This window comes from Scyliorhinus torazame, chromosome 3 (assembly GCF_047496885.1).
Source record: "Scyliorhinus torazame isolate Kashiwa2021f chromosome 3, sScyTor2.1, whole genome shotgun sequence".
Classification (NCBI taxonomy): domain Eukaryota; kingdom Metazoa; phylum Chordata; class Chondrichthyes; order Carcharhiniformes; family Scyliorhinidae; genus Scyliorhinus; species Scyliorhinus torazame.
Window position 1 is genome coordinate 251,921,240 of NC_092709.1, and position 25,019 is coordinate 251,946,258.

Here is a 25,019-nt window from a genome sequence, read left to right on the forward strand (position 1 = left end):
CTTGGTCCCCTCCGGACGTCCCCTGCATCACCGATGTCAGTCTTCAGCCAGTACAATTCACTCCATGTGATATCAAGAAACCGCTAAAGGCACTGGATACTGCAAAAGCTATGGGCCCTGACAATATCTCGGCAATAATACTGAAGACTTGTGGCCCAGAACTTGCTGTACCCCTAGCCAAACTGTTCCAGTACAGCTACAACACTGGCATCTACCCAGCAACATGGAAAATTGCCCAGGTGTGTATTGCACACACAAACAGGACAAATCCAACCCAGCCAATTACCGCCCTATCAGTCTGCTCTCCATCAGCAATGTGATGGAAGGAGTCATCAACAGTACTATCAAGCGGCACTTACTCAGCAATAACCTGCTCACAGACGGTCAGTTTGGGTTCCGCCAGGGTCACTCCGCAGTTTACCTCATTACAGCCTTGGTTCAAACATGGACAAAAGAGCTGAATGCCAAAGATGAGGTGAGAGTGACTGCTCTTGACACCAAGGCATCATTTGACAGAGTATGGCATCGAGGAGCCCGAGCTAAACTGGAGTCAATGGGATTCAGGGGGAAAACTCTCTGCTGGTTGGAGTCATACCTGGCACAAAGGAACATGGTTGTGGTGGTTGGAGATCAATTCTGGGACATCACTGCAGGAGTTCCTCAGGGTAGTGTCCGAGGCCAAACCTTCTTCAGCTGCTTCATCAATGACCTCCCTTCCATCATAAGGTCAGAAGTGGGAATATTTGCGGATGACTGCACAATGTTTGGCACCATTCGCGACGTTTCAGATAATGAAGCAGTCCATTGCAGAAAGACCTGGACAATATTCAGCCTTGGGCTGACAAGTGGCAAGCTATATTCGTGCCACACAAATGCCAGGCAATGACCATCTCCCACAAGAGTATCTAACACCTCCCCTTAACATTCAATGGCATTACCATCGCTGAGTCCCCCACAATCAACATCTTGGGGGTTACCGTTGATCAGAAACTGAACTGGACTCGCCACATTAATACTGTGGCTACAGGGCTGGTCATAGGCTAGGAATCCCATGGCGAGTAACTCGCCTCCTGACACCCACTCCCAATCCAAAAGCCTATCCACCATCAACAAGACACAAGTCAGGAATACTTGCCTGCATGAATGCAGCTCCAACAACATACTAGCTCGACACCATCCAAGACAAAGCAGCCCGCTTTATTGCTACCCCCTTACACAAATATTCAAACCCTCCCACCACTGAACAGTGGCAGCCGTGTGTACCATATACAAGATGCACTGCAGTAACTCACCAAGTTTCCTTAGACAGCACCTTCCAAACCCGGAAGGAAAAGAGCAGCAGATACCTGGGAACCCACCACCTGGAGGTTCCTCTCCAAGTCACTCACCACGCTGACTTGTAAATATATTGCTGTTCCTTCACTGTCTCTGGGGTAATATCCTGGAACTCAGGCCTGAACAGCACAGTGGGTGTACTTACACCTCAAAGACTGCATCGGTTCAAGAAGGCAACTCACTACCATCTTGTGAAGGACAACTAGGGATGGGCAATAAATGCTCACCTAACCAGCGCCCACATCCCGTAAATGAATTTTTTAAACCTCGATGGGCTAAACGGCCTTCTTCTGCTCTGTAGGGATTCTGTAATTCCCCAAAGTCAGGACGGTCAAGTAGGGTTATGTAGATGACTAATAAGTGGACTGATGCCAGAGAAATACTGATAATTGGTGATGCTTGAGCATTGAAGGACAATGCAGAGTGGGACTGAGGCTTTAGGAAGGTAAAGGGACTAGGAAGAAGGTAGGGATCGGTAGAACAGGATTATGGGGTGGAGATGGGAGAAGATGAAACAAAGTTATAGAGTTGATAACAGGATTGGGTGGATGGGCCATGCTAAATTCTCCTTTTTAGTGTTCAGAGGTTAGGTGGGGTTACAACTTTGCGGGGGAGTGGACCTAGGTAGGGTATTCTTTCTTTCAGAGGGTCGGTGCAGACTTGATGGACCAAATGGCCTGTTGCACTGTAGGGATTCTATGATTCTAAGACTGTCAGGGGCAGGATAAATCAGTGGACCACTGTGGAAGACTAGATGCAGAAAACGACCAAGCAGGAGCGTATCCTAGCCCAACGCCATGGCGCAGTGGTTAGCAGCACTGCTGTCTCACAGTGCCAGAGGTCCGGATTTCATTCCGACCTTGGATGCCTGTTTGTGTGGAGATTGCACATTCTCCCCGTGTCTGTGTGGATTTGCTCTGGTTACGTCCCTTCATCCAAAGATGTGCAGGTTAGGTGGATTGGCCATGCTTAATTGGCCTTTAGTGTGCATAAGGTTAAGTTGGGTTACAGGGATAGGATGGGGGCGTGGGTCTAGGTAGGATGCTCTTTTGGAGGGTCGGTGCAGGAAGGAACGGGTAGCGTAAAGTGAAAATGAATTAAATTCAAAAAACAATTGCTGCCTGTTAGCCCTGCTTGGCTGACCAGCAATGAATTTGTAAGTTTTGACTTGTCATGTTGTTCCAGCATGAATTAAATTGCTTATTTTGGGGGGGGGGGGGGGGGGGGGGGGGATATTTGTGCAGGTAACAGAGGGGTGGGTCAACAAGCATGTGCTGTAGGCAAGGGTCAGGACTGTAAAATTAGTGTTCCAATGGATTGAGGAGCATCAAGGGGTGATATGGGCCAGAAATTGGGTTAGGTAATGGGGTTGATGGTAATTTGGAAGGTGGGGGAAACATCATTGGCTCAGAGCAGACTAATAATTCAACAAAGGAGCTTGGGAGGGCAGCATGGTGGCGCAGTGGTTAGCACTGTTGCATCACGGCGCCACGGTCCCAGGTTCAATCCCGGCTCTGGGTCACTGTCCGTGTGGAGTTTGCACAGTCTCCCCCATGTTTGTGTGGGTTTCGCCCGTAAAACCCAAAGATGTGCAAGGTAGGTGGATTGGCCACGCTAAAAATTGGAAAAAATGAATTGGGTACTCTAAATTTAAAAAAACAAAACAAAGGAGCTTGGAAGACCGGAGTCTGCTTTGGAAGCAAAGATTAGGTTCCAGTTCTGGGGTAAGGATCAGAAACCTTTGGGGAAGGTAAGCTAGATGACAGCTGGACGGTAAAGCAGCTATTGGGGAAGGTACAATATTGCATCAACAGCTGGATCAGGATATGGGAAGTATTATGGGCCAGGGTTTAGAGAACACCAAAGTATACCATGGAGTTCACCTGACCCACAACTTTTAATAGATTTTGGTTATGGGGAGCACAAGGGCCCACTTTACAGGTGTGATGCAACAGCGAACTAAAAGTATTTTTAAACAAAAACAATGTTTGTTCTATGAATCCAGTTAACATTTTATAAACACACTGTAAACAGTTTATCAACGAGCAACTCTGACCACCACCCACCCCCCCCCAAAAGATACAGTACTCTATAGATAACCCTTAACTTCCCAAACAACATCCATCAGTTAAACCCTTTTTAAATAAAGACTGCAGGTTTAAATTCTCTACATAAACAGGTATACTTTGAAATCATCAAGTGATTTGCAGACAGTCTTTAGATTGCAGAGATATATACAGCTTCTGGTTTGAATGCAGCTCACCAACTCTGAAAAGGAAACTAAACACACTGCAGCTGCCAGCTCAAAATGAAAGTAAAAGCCAGCAGACAGCCTAGCTTCACCCACACACTGACATCACTGCAGCTATTTGATAAACACCCATTTCTTAAAGGTACATCCACCTGACAGAAGATCCCTGAGAAGCTACTAGAATTGAGTGTGTGTGGGGGGGGGGGGGGGGGGGAGGAGGGGGGGGAGAGGGGGAGAGTTACAAGAAATTGGAGCTGATGGCTGTATAAGAGCAGGGACACGGGATTCACATGAATTTAAAGCAGTGGAACACAAGCCCTTAACATGTCCATTGGGATAAACGGTGATATTGTTCCAGGAAACCTGTAAAGGAATGAAACATTCATTCTAAACCATCAGAAAAGAATACTATATAAAAGGAACTTTAGTCTTTGCGCACCTTTGTTGTCTTTACAAAGATGACTGTTAGACTGGAAAACTCTATTCTGACTGAAGTTTCATGGAGACACAAACTGTTCTGGGAAATATTTGAGCAGAAATGTTACAGTAATAGGAAGATCCTATTAAAATGTGACCGAGCTTGCTTAGCCAGCTACAACATGGGGGTAGGCACATTTAACTTTGAAACGTCCATAAAAGATGTTTACAGGTGCCAGTATATTCTGTTTTTAATAATGGGCAAAGTTTCCACGAGAAATGACAGTATAATTTGTGGGGCTGCCGGAAACCAAGCCTCCTCGTCAGTGAATCTGGAGGCTGAGAGCCTCACTGGTCCTTCTGGCCACCGCCTGTCTCTATCCTCCTGGTCTTCCTCGGGCTCGACCTCCACTCCCTCCTGGTCTTCCTCCATATCAGAGGAGACAGCACATTCCTCCTCCTCCTCCAGATTGCTGTTGCACCATGTTATGGAGGGCACAGCAGACTTCTACAATACGGGAGACCCTCAGAGCTGTACTGAAGAGCGCACAGCCAGCACTGTACAGGCAGTGGAATCTCATCTTCAGCCCTATGCCCTGCTAAATTACTGACTGGGTGACACTGTGAGCCTCATTATAACTTGACTCCACCTCTGTCTCGGGCCTCTACACTGTCGTCATCAGCCATGACTTCAAGAGGTAGCCCTTGTCCCCCCCATGAACCATCCCGGCAGCCTGGGGTGGTCCTCAAAGACCCCGGGGAAGTGTCCCAGGACGTAGGTATCATGCACACTTCCTGGGTAGCACAAGTTCATGTTGTTTTGAGGCGGTGATCGCACATGATTTGAACATTCAGGGAATACCGCCCCTTTCAGCTGATGAAGGGCACTCCCTGATGCCACTGTGCTCTCAAGGCATCATGCATGTTGGCCACTGGACCTGATGCTTCCCATGCGACTGCGGCAATTCCTGCAGCCTGGGAATCTTGGTGGGTCTGGTCCAGATCGAAATGGATGTAGTCTGAGGCCTGGGCATACAGAGCATCCAGACCCCTCGGATGCATTTTGGGCTGAAGGCTGAGATGTGCTATGCAAGCCCTGAAATGACCCCACTAGCAATGAAGTTCAGGGCTGCCATGACCATCATGGCCACCAGGAGTGGATCTCCTCCTCTACGAGGTGCTAGGTCCGCAAGGATGTGGCATAGGTGAAGCATTGTCTCCTTGGTCAACCAGAGGTTTCGGCAGCACATGGAGTCTGACAGCTCCTTGAGGTACAAGCAGGTTTTGTCCCCCTGGGGTTTCCTTCTTCGCTGTTGTCTGCCCCCTCTGCTGGGACTTGTGAGCCTGATCGGTGGCCTCCTGTTGTTGTGGCGGAGGCTGCAGCCTGGGCCGACCTTGTTGCAGTTGGTGATTCCCCCCCCCCCCCCCCCCAAACAATTGCCAGCTTCCCTAAGGACCCATCCCACTCGACATGTGGCCAGCAGCTGCGTTGCCATTGTGCACCCTGGAAGTAAATGGAAACTCATCTCCTTAATCGCCCTCTTGAGTCCAAGGCGCCTGGTCCTTGTTTTTAAGGACCAGACTCTTAGTAATTGACACCTGTGTGATATCCCGCTGGTGGGCTGGAATATTCTGACATCTGATTTTAATCTCGCTGATGAGATTACAATGAATTCAAATGCACGCAAATCACGTTCTTGCCATTTCTGGGTGAGATTCGGATCACTACAGAGTTACGGGGTGCAGAAGATTGAAAACTCTGTTTTGGGCTGCACGCCAGGTTTTCCCAACCTAACAAGATTTGCGTGGGGTGTAACGCGGCTGGAAAATCACCCTCGATATCTCCTGTTGTGCTACACTGCGCAGGTTAAGTTTTAGAATATGCTCCTTCCGTTACCTGTTTCTGATGCTTTCCTTTTATTGTTCATTTCTTTCTTCCATCTATCTTTCTCTTCCATTCTGCTATTCTTTCTTGACTTTTTTTCACTACCTCCTCCATTTTGCATCTCTCTGTCTTTGTTGTTCCTTTCTGGTGGGAGGTGATGAGTGAGCTCCATTGGTTGTGGGTGGCCCTGAGCAAGCATTGCTGCACCTGGGGTTAGGAATTCATCTTTGTTTTCAATTTTTAATTATGCTGTGCTTTTTCATAGATATTTCTTGTCGCAGATCCCACTGTTCCGAGAATTCCCGAAATCTATTTGGAAGCAGCAGTAGCTCTCCTGCAAAGTCAGAGATACAATGATGTCATCACTGTTTGCGAGGAAATTGCCAACAGAATGTCAAGTTTGATTTCAGAAAAATTAACATTTGAAATTAGAGTTAATGAATGGCTGTCCAGTGATTCCTCAGAAAGGACTGAGATCAACACCAGTTTGTCAGAGTTCTCTTTTGAATTGCTTCAGTGAGTCACAAATGCTTCGGATAAAGAAGAAAGAAACCCTCAATTATATTTTATGGGCAGCAGCTGCATTTTTATATCAAGGACAAGCTTTTGCTCTCTTGAAAAGTAATAAGGAGGCAATTACTAATTTTAGTCGGTGAGTTGGTGATATAAGTGTTAAATCCTTTACAGGATTGCAAGTTATATAATACAAAGCAGGAGGTGTTTGTTGATATTCCATACTACCGTTTATGTTGAGCAATAGTCTAGGAAAATAAAAATACACAGGAGTGGATAAGGTTATTTTGGTCCAACTAGCCAGCCTCCGAGTTCAAATACAAAGTGCAGTTAATTCCTGATCTCCCTTTAATGATTTTGCTTTTCTCTTGGCAAGGGCCTGTCCACCCTTTTCTTAAATTGCTCATTTTAGCGACTTTAGATTTTCCAACCGTTCACTACCCCTCGGAGCGTTATGATTTGCAAACTGCTCGTTTACCATCCCTGCTTTGAACTTCAGCCCATGCCACTCATTTTTGGGGCATTCTTTACAGTTCCTGGGATTCAATTCAAGAAGATCCCCTCCTGGTCTACTTTCCATTTGTGCAAATTAACTCTGTCGCTGGAAATTATTGTTCTGGGGTTAATGCAAGTTATAGGGCGAGGATCACTTTGTATCCTTTGATAGTGCTGTGAACTCCTTTCTGTTTAATTTTAATGTAGCAGTGAAAACCATTACCTCCTTCAAATTCCTTTTTTCTTCCTCTCCCTGCTCCACTTTCTTCCTTTGTTTTCATCCACACCTCTATTGCCCTTGGTTTCTCAGCCTGACCCTCATTTCTCCTCCCTGCTCCTCAGTTTAACCCCCCCCCCCCCCCCCCCCCGGTTTTTCTTCTCTCCCCACCCACCCCTCCTCGGTTTTACACTCATTGTTTAAGGCCATGTTGTGCAGTTTTATGTTGTCATCCCATCTTACCCTGATTCTGACTTAAGACCTGTTCCATTTTGGTAGTTAGGGTGCTGAATGCTGTGGGAGGATCTGAGTAGCATGTTTCTCCCTTGATTCAGGCTTCAAAATCCAGAAACCACGAGATTCACTAGGTCTCATTCTTAGTTCAATATTTTGACAGCATTTGGTACAATTCTGCAACATTTGCTGAACTTACTTATTTATGAACATTTTGTGTGTGTGTGTATATTATATAGTTTTGAAAAATCTCTGGCATTGATCTTGGATAACTTTGCAGCTTTTCTTTCAATAATTTTCATAGTTTGTAGCAAGTCCATATGTCTTTTGCTGTGTGAGATTTTCGGTCTTCCTTCCACTAGCAATTCATTTTAATTTTTTAATGGTCTTGGGAGTTTTCCACTGATTATTCACCTCATTGCAGAGGTTAAACAGGTTGTGAGAGTCTACAGCAGTGTAAATTACACCATGTCAGCTGGAGATTCTGGCTTTTACAGACCCAATGACCTTTTATTTCTGTACTCTAGAAAATACACTCACACGCAATCGTCATGAAGGACTTGTTATATTTAAATGTATATGGTTTAATAGGGAGGTTTGATAAGAGGTGTTTTGGGCATGTTTAGCGGGGTGTTTATTCACTCTTTCAATGTTGAGAACGACCCTGCTATTAAATGGGACTCTTTTTTGGGGGAGACATGCGGCCCTCGGCAAGGAAAGACCCAACGAGGCCGCATGTCAGTGCAGGAAGAGATCGGTCCTGCATTTAAAAATTGTGCCCTGATCTCTCAATCCCTCGCCCCAACTTACCGATTTAGGGGGTCTCGGGCCCCCCACCTCATTAGTGCAGGGAACCCCCCCCCCCCACACCGTCCTGATCCCTGGCATGTGCCACCTGGGCACCCTGGTCCTGGCCTCCGATTGCCTGGGAGACCCCCCCCCCCCCCCCCCCACCCCGTCCCAAGTGCCATTCCGCCTGGTTCACCTGTGCTGAACAGCACCACGGTGAGGTCTCCCGGGCTTTGGGATACACCGGTGCAGACTCATTTAAGTGAAGTTAACTGTTCACTTAAATATGCAAATCTGGATCCCACCCAGTGAGGGTGAGATCCAGATCGTGAGATCTCGTTACCCTCTCGCGAGGCATCCTGCGTGTCGTAAACCTTGAGGCCTCTCGCAAGATTTAACGGTTTTTATTGCGTCACCAAGTTGGATGCGACGAGGCCATACGAGTGCGCCCATTACTTTTTACCAATAGCTGAAGGGCCAATAACCAGAAGGCACAGATTTAAGATAATTGATAAAAGAACCAGAGATGATGTGAGGAAAAATAATTTATGCAGTAGGTTATAATGATCTGGAATGCACTGCTCAAAGCTGGTGGAAGTGGATTCAGTAGCAACTTTCGAATACTTGCATTGGAAAAGTTTGCAGGGCTGTTGGGATAGAACAAGGAAATGGAGTTAATTGGTGAACTCTTTCAATGAACTGGGACAGACAAAATGGGCCAAATGGCCTGCTTTTCAGATGTATCATTCTATGATTCTAAACCATTATGGATTTTGATTTATAATAAGGATATCCATCCTTTGCAGTGTGTTATTCCACATTAATGGCTGAGTATTGTGTGGTCATAATAGTGATGAGTTGCATTTTTTCTGCAGGTGTGTAAATTTACTCCTTAAAGTTCAAGTTGTCGTACCTCCTGATTCAGGTAAAATATATTTTGAATAGTCCGACACCGTTTTATTCATTCACGGGCGGCACGGTGGTGCAGTGGTTAGCACTACTGCCTACGGCGCTGAGGACCCGCGTTCGATCCTGGCCCTGGGTCACTGTCTGTGTGGAGTTTGCCCATTCTACCTGTGTCTGTGTGGGTTTCACCCCCACAACCTAAAGATCTGCAGATAGGTGAATTGGCCACACTAAATTGACCCTTTAATTGGGCGGAAAAAAATAATTGGGTACTCTAAATTTAAAATTTTTTAAAATTTTATTCATTCACTTTTAAAGATGTATTTACTGAACATATTCAAAGTTATTTGAGCTTAATACAAAATAGTCCGAACGCTACCAAATATGTAGGTAAGTTTGGTACAGTTTTTGATATTTGACTGAATAGTGATCGACTTATTCTTGAAACGAAAATACTTTGTGGTTTCCTGTGACAAGGTACAAGGCTATGTTTGTGTGTGCTTATGTTTTAAAGGAAGATTTCCACATGGTTATAGCTTGTTGACTGTGAAATCCGTTAAGTAGCTTGTAGCCTGCTATTCCATCAGAATAGCAAGTGGGGTCATAAAAGACCCATCCATTCGAGGTACAAAAATGGGTGTTTGGTTGAAATGACAGTTGATCTGTTGTGTTTCCGAGCTGATCGCCTGCATATGAATAAATCAGAAGTAGCAAGAATGAGGAACAGAAACCCCTCCGATTTTGTTTCTAAAACTGATACCATAAAACTACCAATCAAATCGTTCAGTTTTTATCATGCACTGTTTTCAACCACATTTTTCTTTCAATCCGGTCGAGTGTGTACAACTGGAAGTAATACAATCCATTTTTTAAAAATGAGCACAAAATTAACACACCTAAATATATCCATGCAATTGCTTATTTAATGTTCAGACAACTTGGTCTTGTGCTGGGAATTCACCAGAATACTAGTAAATGTCCCAGTGACTGGGCAAGTGTGAGAGATACATTACTGGAGGCGGAATTCCAGCCCCCCCCCCCCCCCCCCCCCCCAAAAGAATTTCCCTGTGCAATGCTACACAGATGCTAACTTATAACAGCACTGTAGAACTAAGAACAAATGTTAAGAAAACTTCTAGAATTTTGTGAATAATTAGTCAACTGTAAATAGTTTCCTCATTGGACTGCATTGTGGTGCAGTGGTTCGCACTGCTGCCTCACTGCACCAAGGGCCTGGGTTCGATCCCAGCCCCTTGTCACTGTCTGTGTGGAGTTTACACATCTCTTCTCCTCCACCCCCCACGTGTCTACGTGGGTCTCACCCCCACAACCCAAAGATCTGCAAGGTAGTTGAATTGGCCACGCTAAATTTCCCCCTTATTTTGGGGGGGGGGGGGGGAATTATTGGAATTTAAAAAAAAAAAAGTTAAATAGTTTCCTCATTAAAACTAATCGATGCATGAAAATATGAAAATTCTTCCTTCACTAATTGCAATTTCTGGTAGTTCTTGCCCAACATCCTGGTGGGCCATCTTTCTTGTTTTGCTCATACTCAAGGACTTCCTTCCCAATGTTCCCATTTTATCCCATTAAGCAAACCCTACTTTGCGCATCTTTGTTCTAACTAGCTCCAAGTTCTAACTTCACAGTTTAACCAAATGCTGCAAACATTTTATTGTGGATAAGCTCAATGCAAAGACGGGAGTTGACGGTGGTGTGGTTGGGAAATAAGTCACCAATGTCTGCAGGTTTTATTTGGGATAGGGGTTTGAAAACTGTGCCCTCTGAAGCTCCTTTCCCATCCCCCTCAATTTAATGTGCTTCTTACTCTTGTTCCCATTACATTCCCTAACTCTTCCTACCACCGCCCCTTATCGCCATCTTAAATTTCCTTTTGAACTGCCATCATAATTTCTGTTCTTTGTTCTTTCATGGGATGTGGGCATCGCTGGCAAGGTCAGAATTTGTTGCCCATCCCTAATTGCCGTTGAGCTGAATGGCATTTTAAGAGTCAACCACATTGCTGTGAATTTGGCCAGACCAGGTAAGGACAACCGATTTCCTTCCCTGCATGAGATTAATGAACCACGTGGGTTTTTATGACAATCGACCGTGGTTTCATGGTAACCTTTAGACTTTTAATTCCAGATTTTAAAAAATTGATTTCAAATTTCACCAATCTGCCGTTGGAGGGATTTGAACCTGGGTCCCACCAGAGCATTTGAACCTGGGTCCCCTGGTTGTTCCCCTCTCCTTTCCCCTGCTGTTCCCTCTCTCCCTCTCTCCCCCCTCCCCCCTCTCTCCCCCTCCCCCTCCCCCTCCCCCCTCTCCCTTGCTTGCGCGCGCGCTCTCTCTCTCTCTCTCTCTCTCTCTCTCGTCTCTCTCTCTCTCTCTCTCTCTCTCTCTCTCTCTCTCTCTCTCTCTCTCTCTCTCTCTCTCTCTCTCTCTCTCTCTCTCTCTCTCTCTCTCTCTCTCTCTCTCTCTCTCTCTCCCTTGCTTGCTCTCTCCCGCTCGCTCTTCCTTCTCTCGCTCGCTCTCTTTCAAATACCTCATCTAATTACCCTGTTATGTTGATAGATAGCAATTATAATATTTATGTCAGGAAGATTGAGAGAAGGAAGGACCATGAAGGGGAAGACGTAGACAGGTAAGGGAAAACAAAACGGGCAAATATCAATAAAGGCACATGGGCAATTCCTACCCTTGTTATATTTTTTCTTTGAGAACAACTGTTATGTAGCTAATGTAACTGCACTATTTAAAAAGGGAAATGAAGAGAAAAACCGGGAATTATAGACCAGTAAGCCTGATGTCAGTAGTGGGGAAAATTCTCGAATCAATTATCGAAGATTTTATAGCGGAGCACTGAGAAAATAGTGGCAGGATCGGACAGAGTTGGCATGGATTTATGAGGGGGAAAATCCTGATTGACTGGAATTCTTCAAGGATGTAACGAGTAGAGTTGACGAGGGGGGAGCCAGGGGATATTTGGACTTTCAGAAGGCTTTGACTAAAGGAATTAATGTGTAAATTTAATTGCATGGGATTGGGGTAGTGTATTGAGATGGACAGAAAACTGGGTGGCAGACAGGAAACAAAGAGAACGGGTATGTGTGGGAGGGTGAGCTGTGAGGAAGATGCAGAGATCCTTCAGTGTGAGTTGGACAAGTTGAGTGAGTGGGCAAATGAATGGCAGACGCAGTATAATTTGAAGAAATGTGAAGTTATCCACTTTGGTAGCAAAAACAAGAAGGCAGATTCTGAATGCCCATAAGTTAGGAGAGGGGAATGTGCAACGAGATGTGGGTGGAAGTAAGCATGCAGGTACAGCAGGTGGTAAAGAAGACAAATGGTATGTTGGCCTTCATAGCAAGAGGATCCGAGTACAGAAGCAGGGATGTCTTGCTGCAATTATACAAGGCCTTGGTGAGGCCACAACCTAGAATATTGTGTGCAGTTTTGGTCTCCTTATCTGAGGAAGGATGTTCTTGCTCTAGAGGAAGATCTCATAGAAACCTATAAAATTCTAACAGGACTAGACACGGTAAATGCAGGAAGGTTGATCCCGATGGTCGGTGTGTCCAGAACCAGGGGTCACAGTCTGAGGATATGCGGCAGACCATTTAGGGCAGAGATGAGGAGAAACTTCTTCATTCAGCGAGTGGTCGGTCGGTGGAATTTGTTACTACAGGATGTAGTTGAGGCCAAACATTGCATGTTTTCAAGAAACAGTTAGATATAGCACTTGGGGCAAAGAGGACCAAAGGATATGTGGGGGAAAGTTGGATTAGGCTATTGAGTTGGATGAGAAGCCATGATCATGGTCATAATGAATGGCGGAGCAGGCTCCTATTTTACATGTTAACCGTGAGACAATCCTGAATCAAGATTCCAAAGTCTCTTTTGTGCTTTTGATTTCCGAAGCCTTTTCCCATTTAGAAAATAATCTATGCCTATTCTTCCTGCCAAAGTGCATAACATCACACTTTTCCACATTGTATTCCTCCTGTCACTTCTTTGCCCACTCTCCCAGCCTGTCCAAGCCCTTCTGCAGCCCGCCTGCTTCCTCAACACAACTCATTGCGCTACATATCTTCGTATCTGAAAACTTAGCAGCTATGCCCTCAGTGCCGTCTTCCAGATCGTTAACGTATGTTGTGAATAATTGTGGTCCCAACACTCACCTCTGCGGAACACCACGCGTGACCGGCTGCCATCCTGAAAAAGACCCCTTTATCCCCCACTCTCTGCCTTCTGCCAGTCAGCTCATCCTCTATCCATGCCAGTACCTTTCTCCTAACACCATGGGCTCTTATCTTATTTAGCAGCCCCCGTACGGCACCTTCTCAAAGGCCTTCTGAAAATCCAAATGAATCACGTCCACTGGCTGTCCTTTGTCTGACTTCCTAGTTACCTCCTCAAAGAATACTAACCGATTTGTCAGGCATGACCTCTCCTTGACGAATCCGTGCCTCAGTCCTATTTTACCTTCTAAGCACTTCTAAGTACTCTGCAATCTCAACCTTAATGATAGACTCTCAAATCTTACCAACCACACAAGTCAGACTAACTGGCCTATAATTTCTTGCCTTCTGCCTCCCTCCCTTCTTAAACAGGGATGTTGCATAACCATTTTCCAGTTCTCTGGGACCCACCCTGCCTCCAGTGATTTCTGTAAGATCACCACTAATGCCCCACATCCTCCTCAGCTACCTCCTTCAGAACACTGATTTTTAAAAAAAAAATGTGTTCATGGGATGTGGCTGGACCAGCATTTATTGCCCATCCCTGAGGGCATATTAAGAGGCAACCACATTGCTGTGGGTCTGGAATTGCCTGTAGGCCAGACCAGGTAAGGTCGACCGACTTCCTTCCCTAAAGGACATTAGTGAACCAGGGGTTTTTACGACAATCGACAATGGTTTCATGGTCATTATTAGACTTTAAATTGAATTCAAATTTCACCACCTGCCGTGGCGGGATTCGAACCCGGGTCCCCAAGCACGACTCTAGGTCCACCATCTCCTACATCATGCAGATACAGCACATCGCCTGGCCCCGCATCTCTATTTTATTTAATTACTTAAATTTTTTTCTAACTTAAATTTCCAGCTGGTTTTTAGTCTAACTTTTAGTCTACCTGGTCTGGCCTATATGCCCACAGCCATGTGGTTAACTCTTAATATGCCGTCAGGGACGGACAATAAATGCTGGTCCAGCCACATCCCATGAACGAATAAAAAAAAATTAGACTAAGGGGCTGGTTTAGCACAGGGCTAAATAGCTGGCTTTTAAAGCCGACCTTGGCAGGCCAGCAGCGTGGGTTCAATTCCCGTACCAGCCTCCCAGAACAGGCGCCGGAATGTGGCGACTAGGGGCTTTTGACAGTAACTTCATTTGAAGCCTACTTGTGACAATAAGCGATTTTCATTTCATTAACTGAAAGTAAAGTAGAATAGATAATGCAAATTAGCAGATACTTAACAGGGCAGCACAGCTGCTTCACCGCTCCAGGGTCCCAGGTTCGATTCCTGGCTTGGATCACTGTCTGTGCGGAGTCTGCACGTTCTCCCTGTGCAGGCGTGGGTTTTCTCCGGGTGCTCCGGTTTCCTCCCACAGTCCAAAGATGTGCAGGTTAGGTGGATTGGCCATGATAAATTGCCCTTAGTGTCCAAAATGGTTCGGTGGGGTTACGGGGATAGGGTGGAGGCGTGGGCTTAAGTGGGGTGCTCTTGCCAAGGGCCGGTGCAGACTTGATGGGCCGAATGGCCTCCTTCTGCACTGTAAATTCTATGATTCAATGAACTTACCGTTTTCCTATGACGTCACTCTTTGTTTTTCCCACTCTGTTTATGGTGAGCTGCTCCCCACTGGTTGGCTCCGCCTCTCTCCCTGTCTCCTCCTCTCTCCCCGCTGTTTCTGGCACATCAATAGCTCCAATGCCCTCGCCACCCCTGCACTCAACATGTCAGAACTGCCTCTAATGTTCTAAAACCGTAAATCTTATTACTTACAATGAGCAATGCTACAGGAGATCAACCAGCAGTGTAAACCTTTCAAATATGAAATACACCTGTATAAAATTTGCAAACTTAAATCATTCTAAATGTACATCTTGCAGGAGTGCCTGATGATCAGCTTGAAACTTTCAAAGAGAGCACGACAGAGGTTAAAATCCTACAGAAGTTGAAGTCGTTGGCTTTTACTGGGAAAGGAATGCAGCTGGCAGAAAGAGGTCAGGACCGAGAAGCTTTGCAAAATTTCCAGCTGAGTCTACAAGCGTATCCTGGTATGTTATTTTTGGAACTCTGATTGTGTTTCCAACGATTAAACATTAATGATTGTCCCATGCATGCCAACGATCAATATTTCCATGCTAACAGCATTTTGTGGGTCTGTTTCCTTTCGTGTATGCTTTTACTGATGAACAGTAAGAAGTTTTACAACACCAGGTTAAAGTCCCAACAGGTTTGTTTCGATGTCACTAGCTTTCGGAGCGCTGCTCCTTCCTCCGGTGAATGAAGAGGTCTTCATTCACCTGAGGAAGGAGCAGCGCTCCGAAAGCGAGTGACATCGAAACAAACCTGTTAGACTTTAACCTGGTGTTGTAAAACTTATTACTGTGCTCACCCCAGTCCAACGCCGGCATCTCCACATCATTTACTGATGAAGATCAGCATAAATCCAAAATGTTATTGGCTTTTTAAACGGTTTTATTAACTGCATTTGCATCTTCAGAGATTAGAAGCACAATATTAAATCTAAACTTCCAGAACCTCATTAAAGCCAAGGGAAAACATTTTGAAATGAAAATTGCTTATTGTCACAAGTAGGCTTCAAATGAAGTTACTGTGAAAAGATGGAAGCATTGGGCATGTGCATGTGGTTTGGAATAATATGGTGGCTCTGAACTGTTATATGGAAAGGTTGTTTCTGGAAGATATGTGGCTTTCACAAGGTGGTACGAATGGGAGCTCTGTGTTTTGTGCCAGCTGCCTGAGGGAGTGGGATGCTTTCCTGGAGGATGGAGCTGGTGGCATTTGTTGCTAACTTTTGGTTGGTTCAATTGGCTCTGTTTTATAACCTTTGCTCTCGAGTCGCCAGGTATCTTTACGATACCACCATGAGGTTCAAGTTCAAGTAATGATCAATAACTCAATACACCAATTAGTAAGATTCAAATCAAAGCACATTTATTATACACAGTACATCGCTACCCATGCATAAATTCTACTTCTAAGCTACTTCTACAACTAACAGGCCTATACTTGGCTTCGGACTGGCCCACCAGGTCAGGGGAACAAATGGCCTTTTGTTCGGGTTCTGAGACTGCGGGATTCAAAAGCTGGTATGGACTGGTAGCTAGGAGCGCCTATCTCGTAGCGAGCGTTGACTTAAGACTTGCGGTCTTTTGGCGGCAGCTGAACAGATCACGGTCAAGGGTAGGTTTGCGTTGCTGAGTGACCCTGTCAAGAAGGACGATCCGAACTTGGGGGCTTAACTTTATAGTCCCCAGAGGCTTCCCGCCTTTTGGTGCGGACCCTGTACCTGGTTCCAAGTGATTGGACTTTGTTCCAATCGCTTGGTTCGATTTCTCCAATACTGGAGCGGTTCCCTGATCGATGGGCAGTCTTGAGGTGTCCGTTAACCTCTTTTGTATTGGCTCCTGCTGGCGTCGAGGAGTCTGGCTTGGCCTTGTTTATCCCAAATGTTTTGATTGTTCCCGGGGATCGCTCATTATTATGCAGATGGCTGCTTGTATCGATGCTCTCTGGGCTTTTGCAGAGTTTAGTACACAGTAAACATGCACCTGGTAGTTTCTGCCTCTGTTGGCTGAATTTCCCTGCAGCCTTTGCTGTTATCCATTTTACGTCGGGAGTTGGCCAGCCCAGGTGGCTACACACCCTCCTTGTGATCCTAACGCGAAGCGTGAAGGATCACATAACTGCGTTGTTCTTCATTCCCTGACCCGGCGAGCACTCTTCTATGTCCTCTACACTGACCATAACTATGCAAGAAATTTGTAACTGACAATTCTGAGGGGCGCTATGTCAAACAGGGACATGCGTTACAAAACAAGAAAATCGGTACCTCTAACTATCCTTACTAAACTACACTCACTCAAACATTCCATCACACTAACTTCCTAAACAATACAAACAAAATCATAGCAGCATTATACACACTTTTCTGGCTTGGCAGTCAAGCTCAGGATTGTACCAGTGCTCATGAAACATTTCTTTATTCACAACAAAAAATGCAAACAAATGCTCTTTATTATAGATCTCGGGGGTCTGTTCATATCCGAAAATAGGGGATCTTATCCTATATACCGGGGTTCGAGCGCGGTAGGCTCTCCTTCTCCATTTTCTCAGACGAATAGTCTGCACGATGCAGCAGAGTATCGCCAATACTAGTAGGGATTCTATCAAGTAGGACGGGGAGTACCAGGTTATAAACCTGTCACATCAAGATGGTGTGGTGGTGCTTGTGACTGGGCTCTGGGTACTATGGGGAAGTGAATCATTAACGGCTGGGGGGGGGGTTGAGGTCGGGGTTCGCATTCGCGCGCAACCAAATGTCCATTATGGTTATGAGCCACGCGGAGGATATCCTCATGGTTCTTCTTCTTTCACTTTTCTCTTCTCTTCTCTGGTCCTGGAGCTTCTGGAATTCTGTGGGATCAAGCATGAATGAAAATGAAATGAAAATCGCTTATTGTCACTGTGGTGGTATGTATTAGGGGTCATGTGGGACTGTGAAGCCGTGATGCTATTGGCTGACAGATCCCAGGTCCTGGTTGGCTGCTGACTCCTGGCTCCGCCCTGAAGGCGGAGTATAAGAACCCGAGCTTCTCCCCGCCGTTTCATTCTGTTGCTGAACTGCTGGGGACAAGTCTCGCTTAATAAAGCCTGAATCGACTTCATCACTTCTCGTCTCTCTCGTAAGTCATTGTGCGCTACAATTTATTAAGCGAGCGTAAAAGACTATGGAGCTCCGGATCGCCCCGGAATTCCTGCGGATCAGCCCCCCACGCAGCGAACTCGGCAGCAGTATTTATACACTGGCAAGCATGTTTTGAAGGCTACCTCCGAACGGCCCCCGGCCGGATCACCGAAGACCAGAAAATGCAGGTCCTGCATTCGAGGGTAAGCCCGGAAATTTACCCTCATAGAAGACGCAGAGGATTTCCCGACGGCGCTCGCATTACTGAAGAGCATCTACGTTCGCCCCGTGAACCAGGTCTACGCGCGCTACCAACTCGCAACGAGACGGCAAAGTCCCGGAGAATCGCTAGAAGAATTCTACGCCGCGCTGCTAATTTTGGGACGGGGCTGCAGCTGCCCGCCGGTGAACGCGATCGAACACACGGACATGCTAATTCGCGATGCTTTTGTGGCAGGTATGAACTCTCCCCAAATCCGCCAAAGACTTTTAGAAAGAGAGTCGTTAGGACTCTCAGAAGCACGGGCCCTTGCAGCTTCCCTAGATGTGGCCTCGCAAAACGCCCGCGCCTACGACCCCGACCGCGCGGCAGCCCCTTGGGCTCCGTGGACCCCCGTCGCGACAAACCCCCCCCCCCCCCCCCCAAACAGGCTTGCGCGGTTAAAGCGCCAGACCATCCCGGGGGGGCCGCTGCTATTTCTGAGGGCAAGCGAAACACCCCCGGCAGCGCTGCCCGGCCCGCGCAGCTATTTGTAAAAGCTGCGGCAAGAAGGGCCATTACGCGGCTGTGTGCCGGTCCCGGGGGGTCGCCGCAATCCCCGGAGAAGAACGAGCCCAGCATAGCCCGAACGCTCCCCAACCCCCCCAGCACCCCATGTGCGACCCGTGGGTGCCGCCATTTTGGGTCCCGGGCACCACCAGGGGAGGATGGGCGCCGCCATCTTGTGACCCCCCAGCCACGTGCGATTCATGGGGGTGGCCATTTTGTCCACCCCGACCACGTGCGATCCATGGGGGCGGCCATTTTGTCCACCCCCGGCCGCGTGCGATTCATGGACGCCACCATCTTGGATGACAACAAAGGATCCCAGCATCGATGGCTCCACGGGGTCCGAAGAAGACGCCGCGACACTACTACCACGACTGGCTTCGGTGACTCTGGATCAATCATGGCCCCGGACGCTCCAGACGACGACAACAACGGTGCTGATCAACGGACACAAGACATCATGCTTGATCGACTCCGGGAGCACTGAAAGTTTCATTCACCCCGACACGGTAAGACGCTGTTTTCTGACCATCCGTCCAAGTACGCAAAAGATTTCCCTAGCTGCAGGATCCCACTCCGTAGAGATCAAAGGGTTCTGCATCGTGAACCTAACGGTGCAAGGGAGGGAGTTTAAGGACTCCAGGCTCTACGTCCTTCCCCAACTCTGCGTGCCCACATTACTGGGATTAGATTTCCAGTGTAACCTGCAGAGCCTAACATTTCAATTCGGCGGCCCAATACCCCCACTCACTATCTGCGGCCTCGCAACTCTCAAGGTTGAACCGCTGTCCTTGTTTGCAAACCTCACCCCGGATTGCAAACCCGTCGCCTCTAGGAGCAGACGGTACAGCGCCCAGGACCGGATATTTATTCGGCCTGAAGTCCAGCGGTTGCTGAAGGAAGGCATAATCCAGGCCAGCAATAGTTCCTGGAGAGCCCAGGTGGTAGTAGTAAAGACCGGGGAGAAGCAAAGGATGGTCATAGACTATAGCCAGACCATCAACGGGTACACACAGCTAGATGCGTACCCTCTCCCCCGCATATCCGACATGGTAAATCGGATTGCCCAGTATAAGGTTTTCTCCACCGTAGACCTCAAGTCTGCCTACCACCAGCTCCCCATCCGCCCAGGTGACCGCAAGTACACAGCCTTTGAGGCAGACGGGCGTCTATACCACTTCCTAAGGGTCCCATTTGGTGTCACGAACGGGGTCTCGGTCTTCCAACGGGAGATGGACCGAATGGTTGACCAGCACGGGTTGCAGGCCACGTTCCCGTATCTCGACAACGTAACCATCTGCGGCCACTATCAGCAGGACCACGACGCCAACCTCCCAAAATTCCTCCAGACCGCTAACGCCCTGAACCTTACGTACAACGAGGAAAAGTGTGTTTTTAGCACAAACCGGTTGGCCATCCTGGGATACGTAGTGCGCAATGGGATAATAGGCCCCGACCCCGAACGCATGCGGCCCCTTATGAAATTTCCCCTCCCCCACTGCTCCAAAGCCCTGAAACGTTGCCTGGGGTTCTTTTCATATTACGCCCAGTGGGTCCCCCAGTATGCAGACAAGGCCCGCCCGCTAATACAGACCACTACCTTCCCCATGTCGACAGAGGCTCGCCAGGCCTTCAGCCGCATCAAAGCGGATATCGCAAAGGCCACGATGCGCGCCATCGATGAGTCCCTCCCCTTCCAGGTCGAGAGCGACGCATCCGACGTAGCTCTGGCGGCCACTCTTAACCAAGCGGGCAGACCCGTGGCCTTTTTCTCCCGAACCCTCCACGCCTCAGAAATCCGCCACTCCTCAGTGGAAAAGGAAGCCCAAGCCATAGTGTAAGCTGTGCGACATTGGAGGCATTACCTGGCCGGCAGGCGATTCACTCTCCTCACTGACCAACGGTCGGTAGCCTTCATGTTCGATAATGCACAGCGGGGCAAAATTAAAAATGACAAGATCTTAAGGTGGAGGATCGAGCTCTCCACCTTCAACTACGAGATCTTGTACTGTCCCGGAGAGCTGAACGAGCCGTCCGATGCCCTATCCCGCGGCACATGTGTCAACGCACAAATAGACCGTCCCCAAGCCCTCCACGAGGACCTCTGCCACCCGGGGGTCACTCGGTTCTACCATTTCATAAAGTCCCGCAACCTCCCCTACTCTGTGGAGGAGGTCCGTACAGTCACCAGGAACTGCCACATCTGCGCAGAGTGCAAACTGCACTTTTTCAGGGCGGCTAGAGCGCACCTGATCAAGGCTTCCCGCCCCTTTGAACGCCTCAGTCTGGATTTCAAAGGGCCCCTCCCCTCCACCGACCGCAACGCATACTTCCTGAACGTGGTGGACGAGTACTCTCGTTTCCCCTTCGCCATCCCCTGCCCCGACATGACAACGGCCACAGTCATTAAAGCCCTTGGCACCATATTCACACTGTTCGGTTGCCCCGCATATATCCATAGCGACAGGGGGTCCTCCTTCATGAGTGACGAGCTGCGCCAGTTCCTGCTCAGCAAGGGCATAACCTCGAGCAGGACGACCAGCTACAACCCCCGGGGGAACGGGCAAGTAGAGAGGGAGAACGGCACGGTCTGGAAGACCGTCCTGCTGGCCCTACGGTCCAGGGATCTCCCAGTTTCCCGGTGGCAGGAGGTACTCCCGGATGCTCTCCACTCCATCCGGTCGCTGCTGTGTACCACCACTAACCAAACGCCTCATGAGCGCCTCCTTGTCTTCCCCAGGAAGTCCTCCTCCGGAACGTCACTGCCGACCTGGCTGGCGGCCCCAGGACCCATCTTGCTCCGGAAACATGTGCGGGCGCACAAATCGGACCCGTTGGTCGAGAGGGTTCACCTTCTCCACGCGAACCCGCAGTACGCCTACGTGGCGTACCCCGACGACCGACAGGACACGGTCTCCCTGCGGGACCTGGCGCCAGCCGGCAACACACAAACCCACCCCCCTCCGACACCGATTATCCCCTCCCTACCACCGCGCACCCCGCGACCGCCCCCTTCCCGGGAGGATCAGTCCTCCCGTGCCCGCCCAGGAGTGAAACAGGAACGAACACCGAAACGCTCCCGGAGACGACAACGCCTGAACAAGCACCTGCACCACCACCGGGGCTGAGGCGATCGACGAGGAAGACCAGACCGCCCGCTCGACTCGTGGCATCCGCGTGACACCAAGAATGTTGTTGTATTGTAACAAAAAACATTTTACTCTTACTAATATTGTAAGTAGTTTCACAAACTTTGTACATAGCCCAGTGTAGGGCTAAAACTGTAGTAACATGTCCGAAATTTTCCTCCCAGGGCCAGCCTTGTAAACCCCTACCACCATGCGAACCACCACCCCGCCGGGTTCCTTTTTAACAAGGGGTGAATGTGGTGGTATGTATTAGGGGTCATGTGGGACTGTGAAGCCGTGATGCTATTGGCTGACAGATCCCGGGTCCTGGTTGGCTGCTGACTCCTGGCTCCGCCCTGAAGGTGGAGTATAAGAACCCGAGCTTCTCCCCGCCGCTTCATTCTGTTGCTGAACTGCTGGGGACAAGTCTCGCTTAATAAAGCCTGAATCTACTTAATCACTTCTCGTCTCTCTCGTAAGTCATTGTGCGCTACAGTCACGAGTAGGCTTCAATGAAGGTACTATGAAAAGCCCCTAGTCGCCACATTCCGGCACCTTACTATCTTGGTGTAGTATCTCGTATGATAGCCTGTCTGTCCTTCAGTGCCAATTACTCCCTTTATAATTGGTCACTATGTGTGAGTCCCTCATTTTTTTTTTTTTTTTTTTTCAAAAACCGAATTTCAGGACAAGACACACTTACAAATACTGAACCAGTGCGAGCCGTCTCGCAGGCTGTGTGATTTACCATCCAAAGTTTGAGGATGTAAATAGCAGAGGGTTGGCAACCTAAGGGTTACCTGAAAACAAAACAAAGCTTTTTGAACCAAAAGTGCCGAAATGAGGTGCGTATGGGCCGCAATGGGTAAGATTTGGATGGAGTCCCCAGGTAGGACGGCGACCAACGCCGTGTGTGCCCTACCCGAGCGTAGCTGACCAGAGGGGGGGTTCCCAGGCAGGGCGTTTCTCCACTGCCTGAGCAACCGACAAGAACGGGCAAGAAATGTAGTCATCGTGGGGGGTTGCCGTATTGGTTCTTCCCTCGAACCAGAAGGGCAGTTACGAACGGGGGTCTGTGTATCTGTCGACAGACGAGTTCCTCTGAACTGGCATCTGGGACATTAACAAGTCTCTGCGGACAAACTAGTTCCTCTGAACTAGCGTCTGGCCAAACTAGTTTCTCTGACTGCCAGTGGGCGTCAGAAGGGTGGTGGCGTAGGGCCGTGGGAAAGAAAATTCCGATTTCACAAACAACATTTAACAGTACAAGCACAAACAACATGCTGCAGGTTCCATCAGAAAGGACACCGTTTTCTCCCAAGCGGTTCCTTTTTAAAACATCATCTGGACACCTCAGTTATCGGTTGCGAACAGGGTCGCAAAGGGGTTATCGTTTTGGGAGTCAGACTCAAGGTCGTCATCTTCTCCCGGATGCCAAACTCTCGAGTGTATCAGGGCTGATAGGGCTGCTTGGTATGATTTTGGATTGCTCTCGTCATTCCGGACGAGTCTGTACGAGTTGTCCCTGTGCCAATAGGTGGTGTCTAGTTGTGTTGGGACGGAATCGGGGTCGTCATGGTAGGTGGTTGGTGGTGGTGGGGTTTGTTTGGGAAAGTGATCATGAAGGGATCACTCTAATCGTGGTCAGATTCGCTGGGTGTGGGTCCTGTTGCATGGGGATAGTAGGGAGGCGTGCTGTGGATATTGTCTGAGTCACAGTCGCTGCTGCTGCAGTCTGTGGGCGTTCCAGGGCGGTGTGTATATTTCGGGGGTGGAGTCGAGGTTGAGTCCGTGGCTGGGCTGGACGTGTTGAGGGTAGGGTTACGTTGGCTGTGGGCATGGGCGTGGTCTGCTGCGTCGAGCATGACGTGATGTGCGTGGTTAGATTGTGTTCCATAGGCCTTCATCTGGTTGATATGGAACCACGCAGTCTTTCCATTGGGGTACTTTATTTTGTAGACGGAAGGGCTTACTTTCTCCGCAATGGAGTACGGACCCGAATACTTCAGTGACAGGAATGTGCTGGGGTTGTATACGGAGAGCATGACTTGCTGTCCTACACTGAACTCAGTCGCATGCACTGTCTTATGGAAACAGGCCTTGCTCTGTTTCTTTCTTGTGCCCAATTTCACTGCGGCTGCTAGCTGAGCTGTTTTAACATTCTCCACTAATTGTTCTACTGCTTTCTCGTGGGTGAGGGCCGTCACTTCGGGGCTGGTCAAATCTATTCCTAATAAAAATTCTATGCCTTTCACGGGGCGTCCGGTCATGAGAGTGTGTGGGGTGTAACCTGTGGAAGTTGAAACTGTATTTCGCAAAAACATCAGCGCAAAAGGGAGGACTGAATCCCAAGTGGTGTTGTTTTGCTGGACCATTTTTCTGAGGGTGGATTTTCGGGTCCGATTCATGCGCTCCACGATACCACTTGACTGGGGGTGGTATGCAATGTGGAATTTTGGGGGTGATGCCAAATATCGTGAGGACGTTCTTCATGACACGTCCCGTAAAATGGGAACCTTGGTCGGATTCAATGCTGCGGGGTAGTCCCCATCTCGTAAAGATGTGGTGGATTAAAATCTTGGCTGTGGTCTTTGCCATGTTTGTTATGGATGGGAATGCTTCCACCCATTTTGTAAACGTGTCTATCACCACGAGTACATATTTATAACCATTCCTGCAAGGGGGCAATGGTCCTATAAAGTCAATCTGGAGGTTAGTCCAGGGGCCACGATTGGGTTGGGTGTGACTGAGCTGAGCCTTTTTGGCGTATCTGCCCAGGTTGTTCTGGGCACAGATAAGGAAATTCTCAACGTAGTGAGTAACATCTTCTTTTAAACTCGGCCACCAGCAGAGCTGCCTGAGGTGGGCTGTAGTGGGATTGATTCCCTGATGTCCATGACCGTCATGAAATAAACAAATCAGTTGATTCCTGTCCTGTTCAGGAACCACAAAGGGTGTCTTTTAACACCACACTGTCACGTGTGGTCAGTGTATCCTTAAATCTCTGGTAGGGTGCTGGATAGTTTCCTTTCAAAATCTCCCTGAGCTTGCTGTCCTGCTTTGGGCCTACACTAAATCCTCGAAATTAGTCTGCGAGACCTGAACTGCATTCACTGGTGCGCTTTCGGCGGGTG

General features: G+C 48.2%; 1 protein-coding gene across 1 annotated transcript in view; it reads left to right on the top strand.

Annotated features, from left to right (window-relative positions):
• The window catches only part of fancg (FA complementation group G), an 86,286-nt gene that overhangs the window by 50,476 nt on the left and 10,791 nt on the right, over positions 1-25,019 (top strand). Inside the window, 4 exon segments of the mRNA XM_072497121.1 lie at positions 6,154-6,375; positions 6,377-6,540; positions 9,012-9,061; positions 15,164-15,331. Coding sequence (XP_072353222.1) covers positions 6,154-6,375; positions 6,377-6,540; positions 9,012-9,061; positions 15,164-15,331 — 604 coding nt within the window.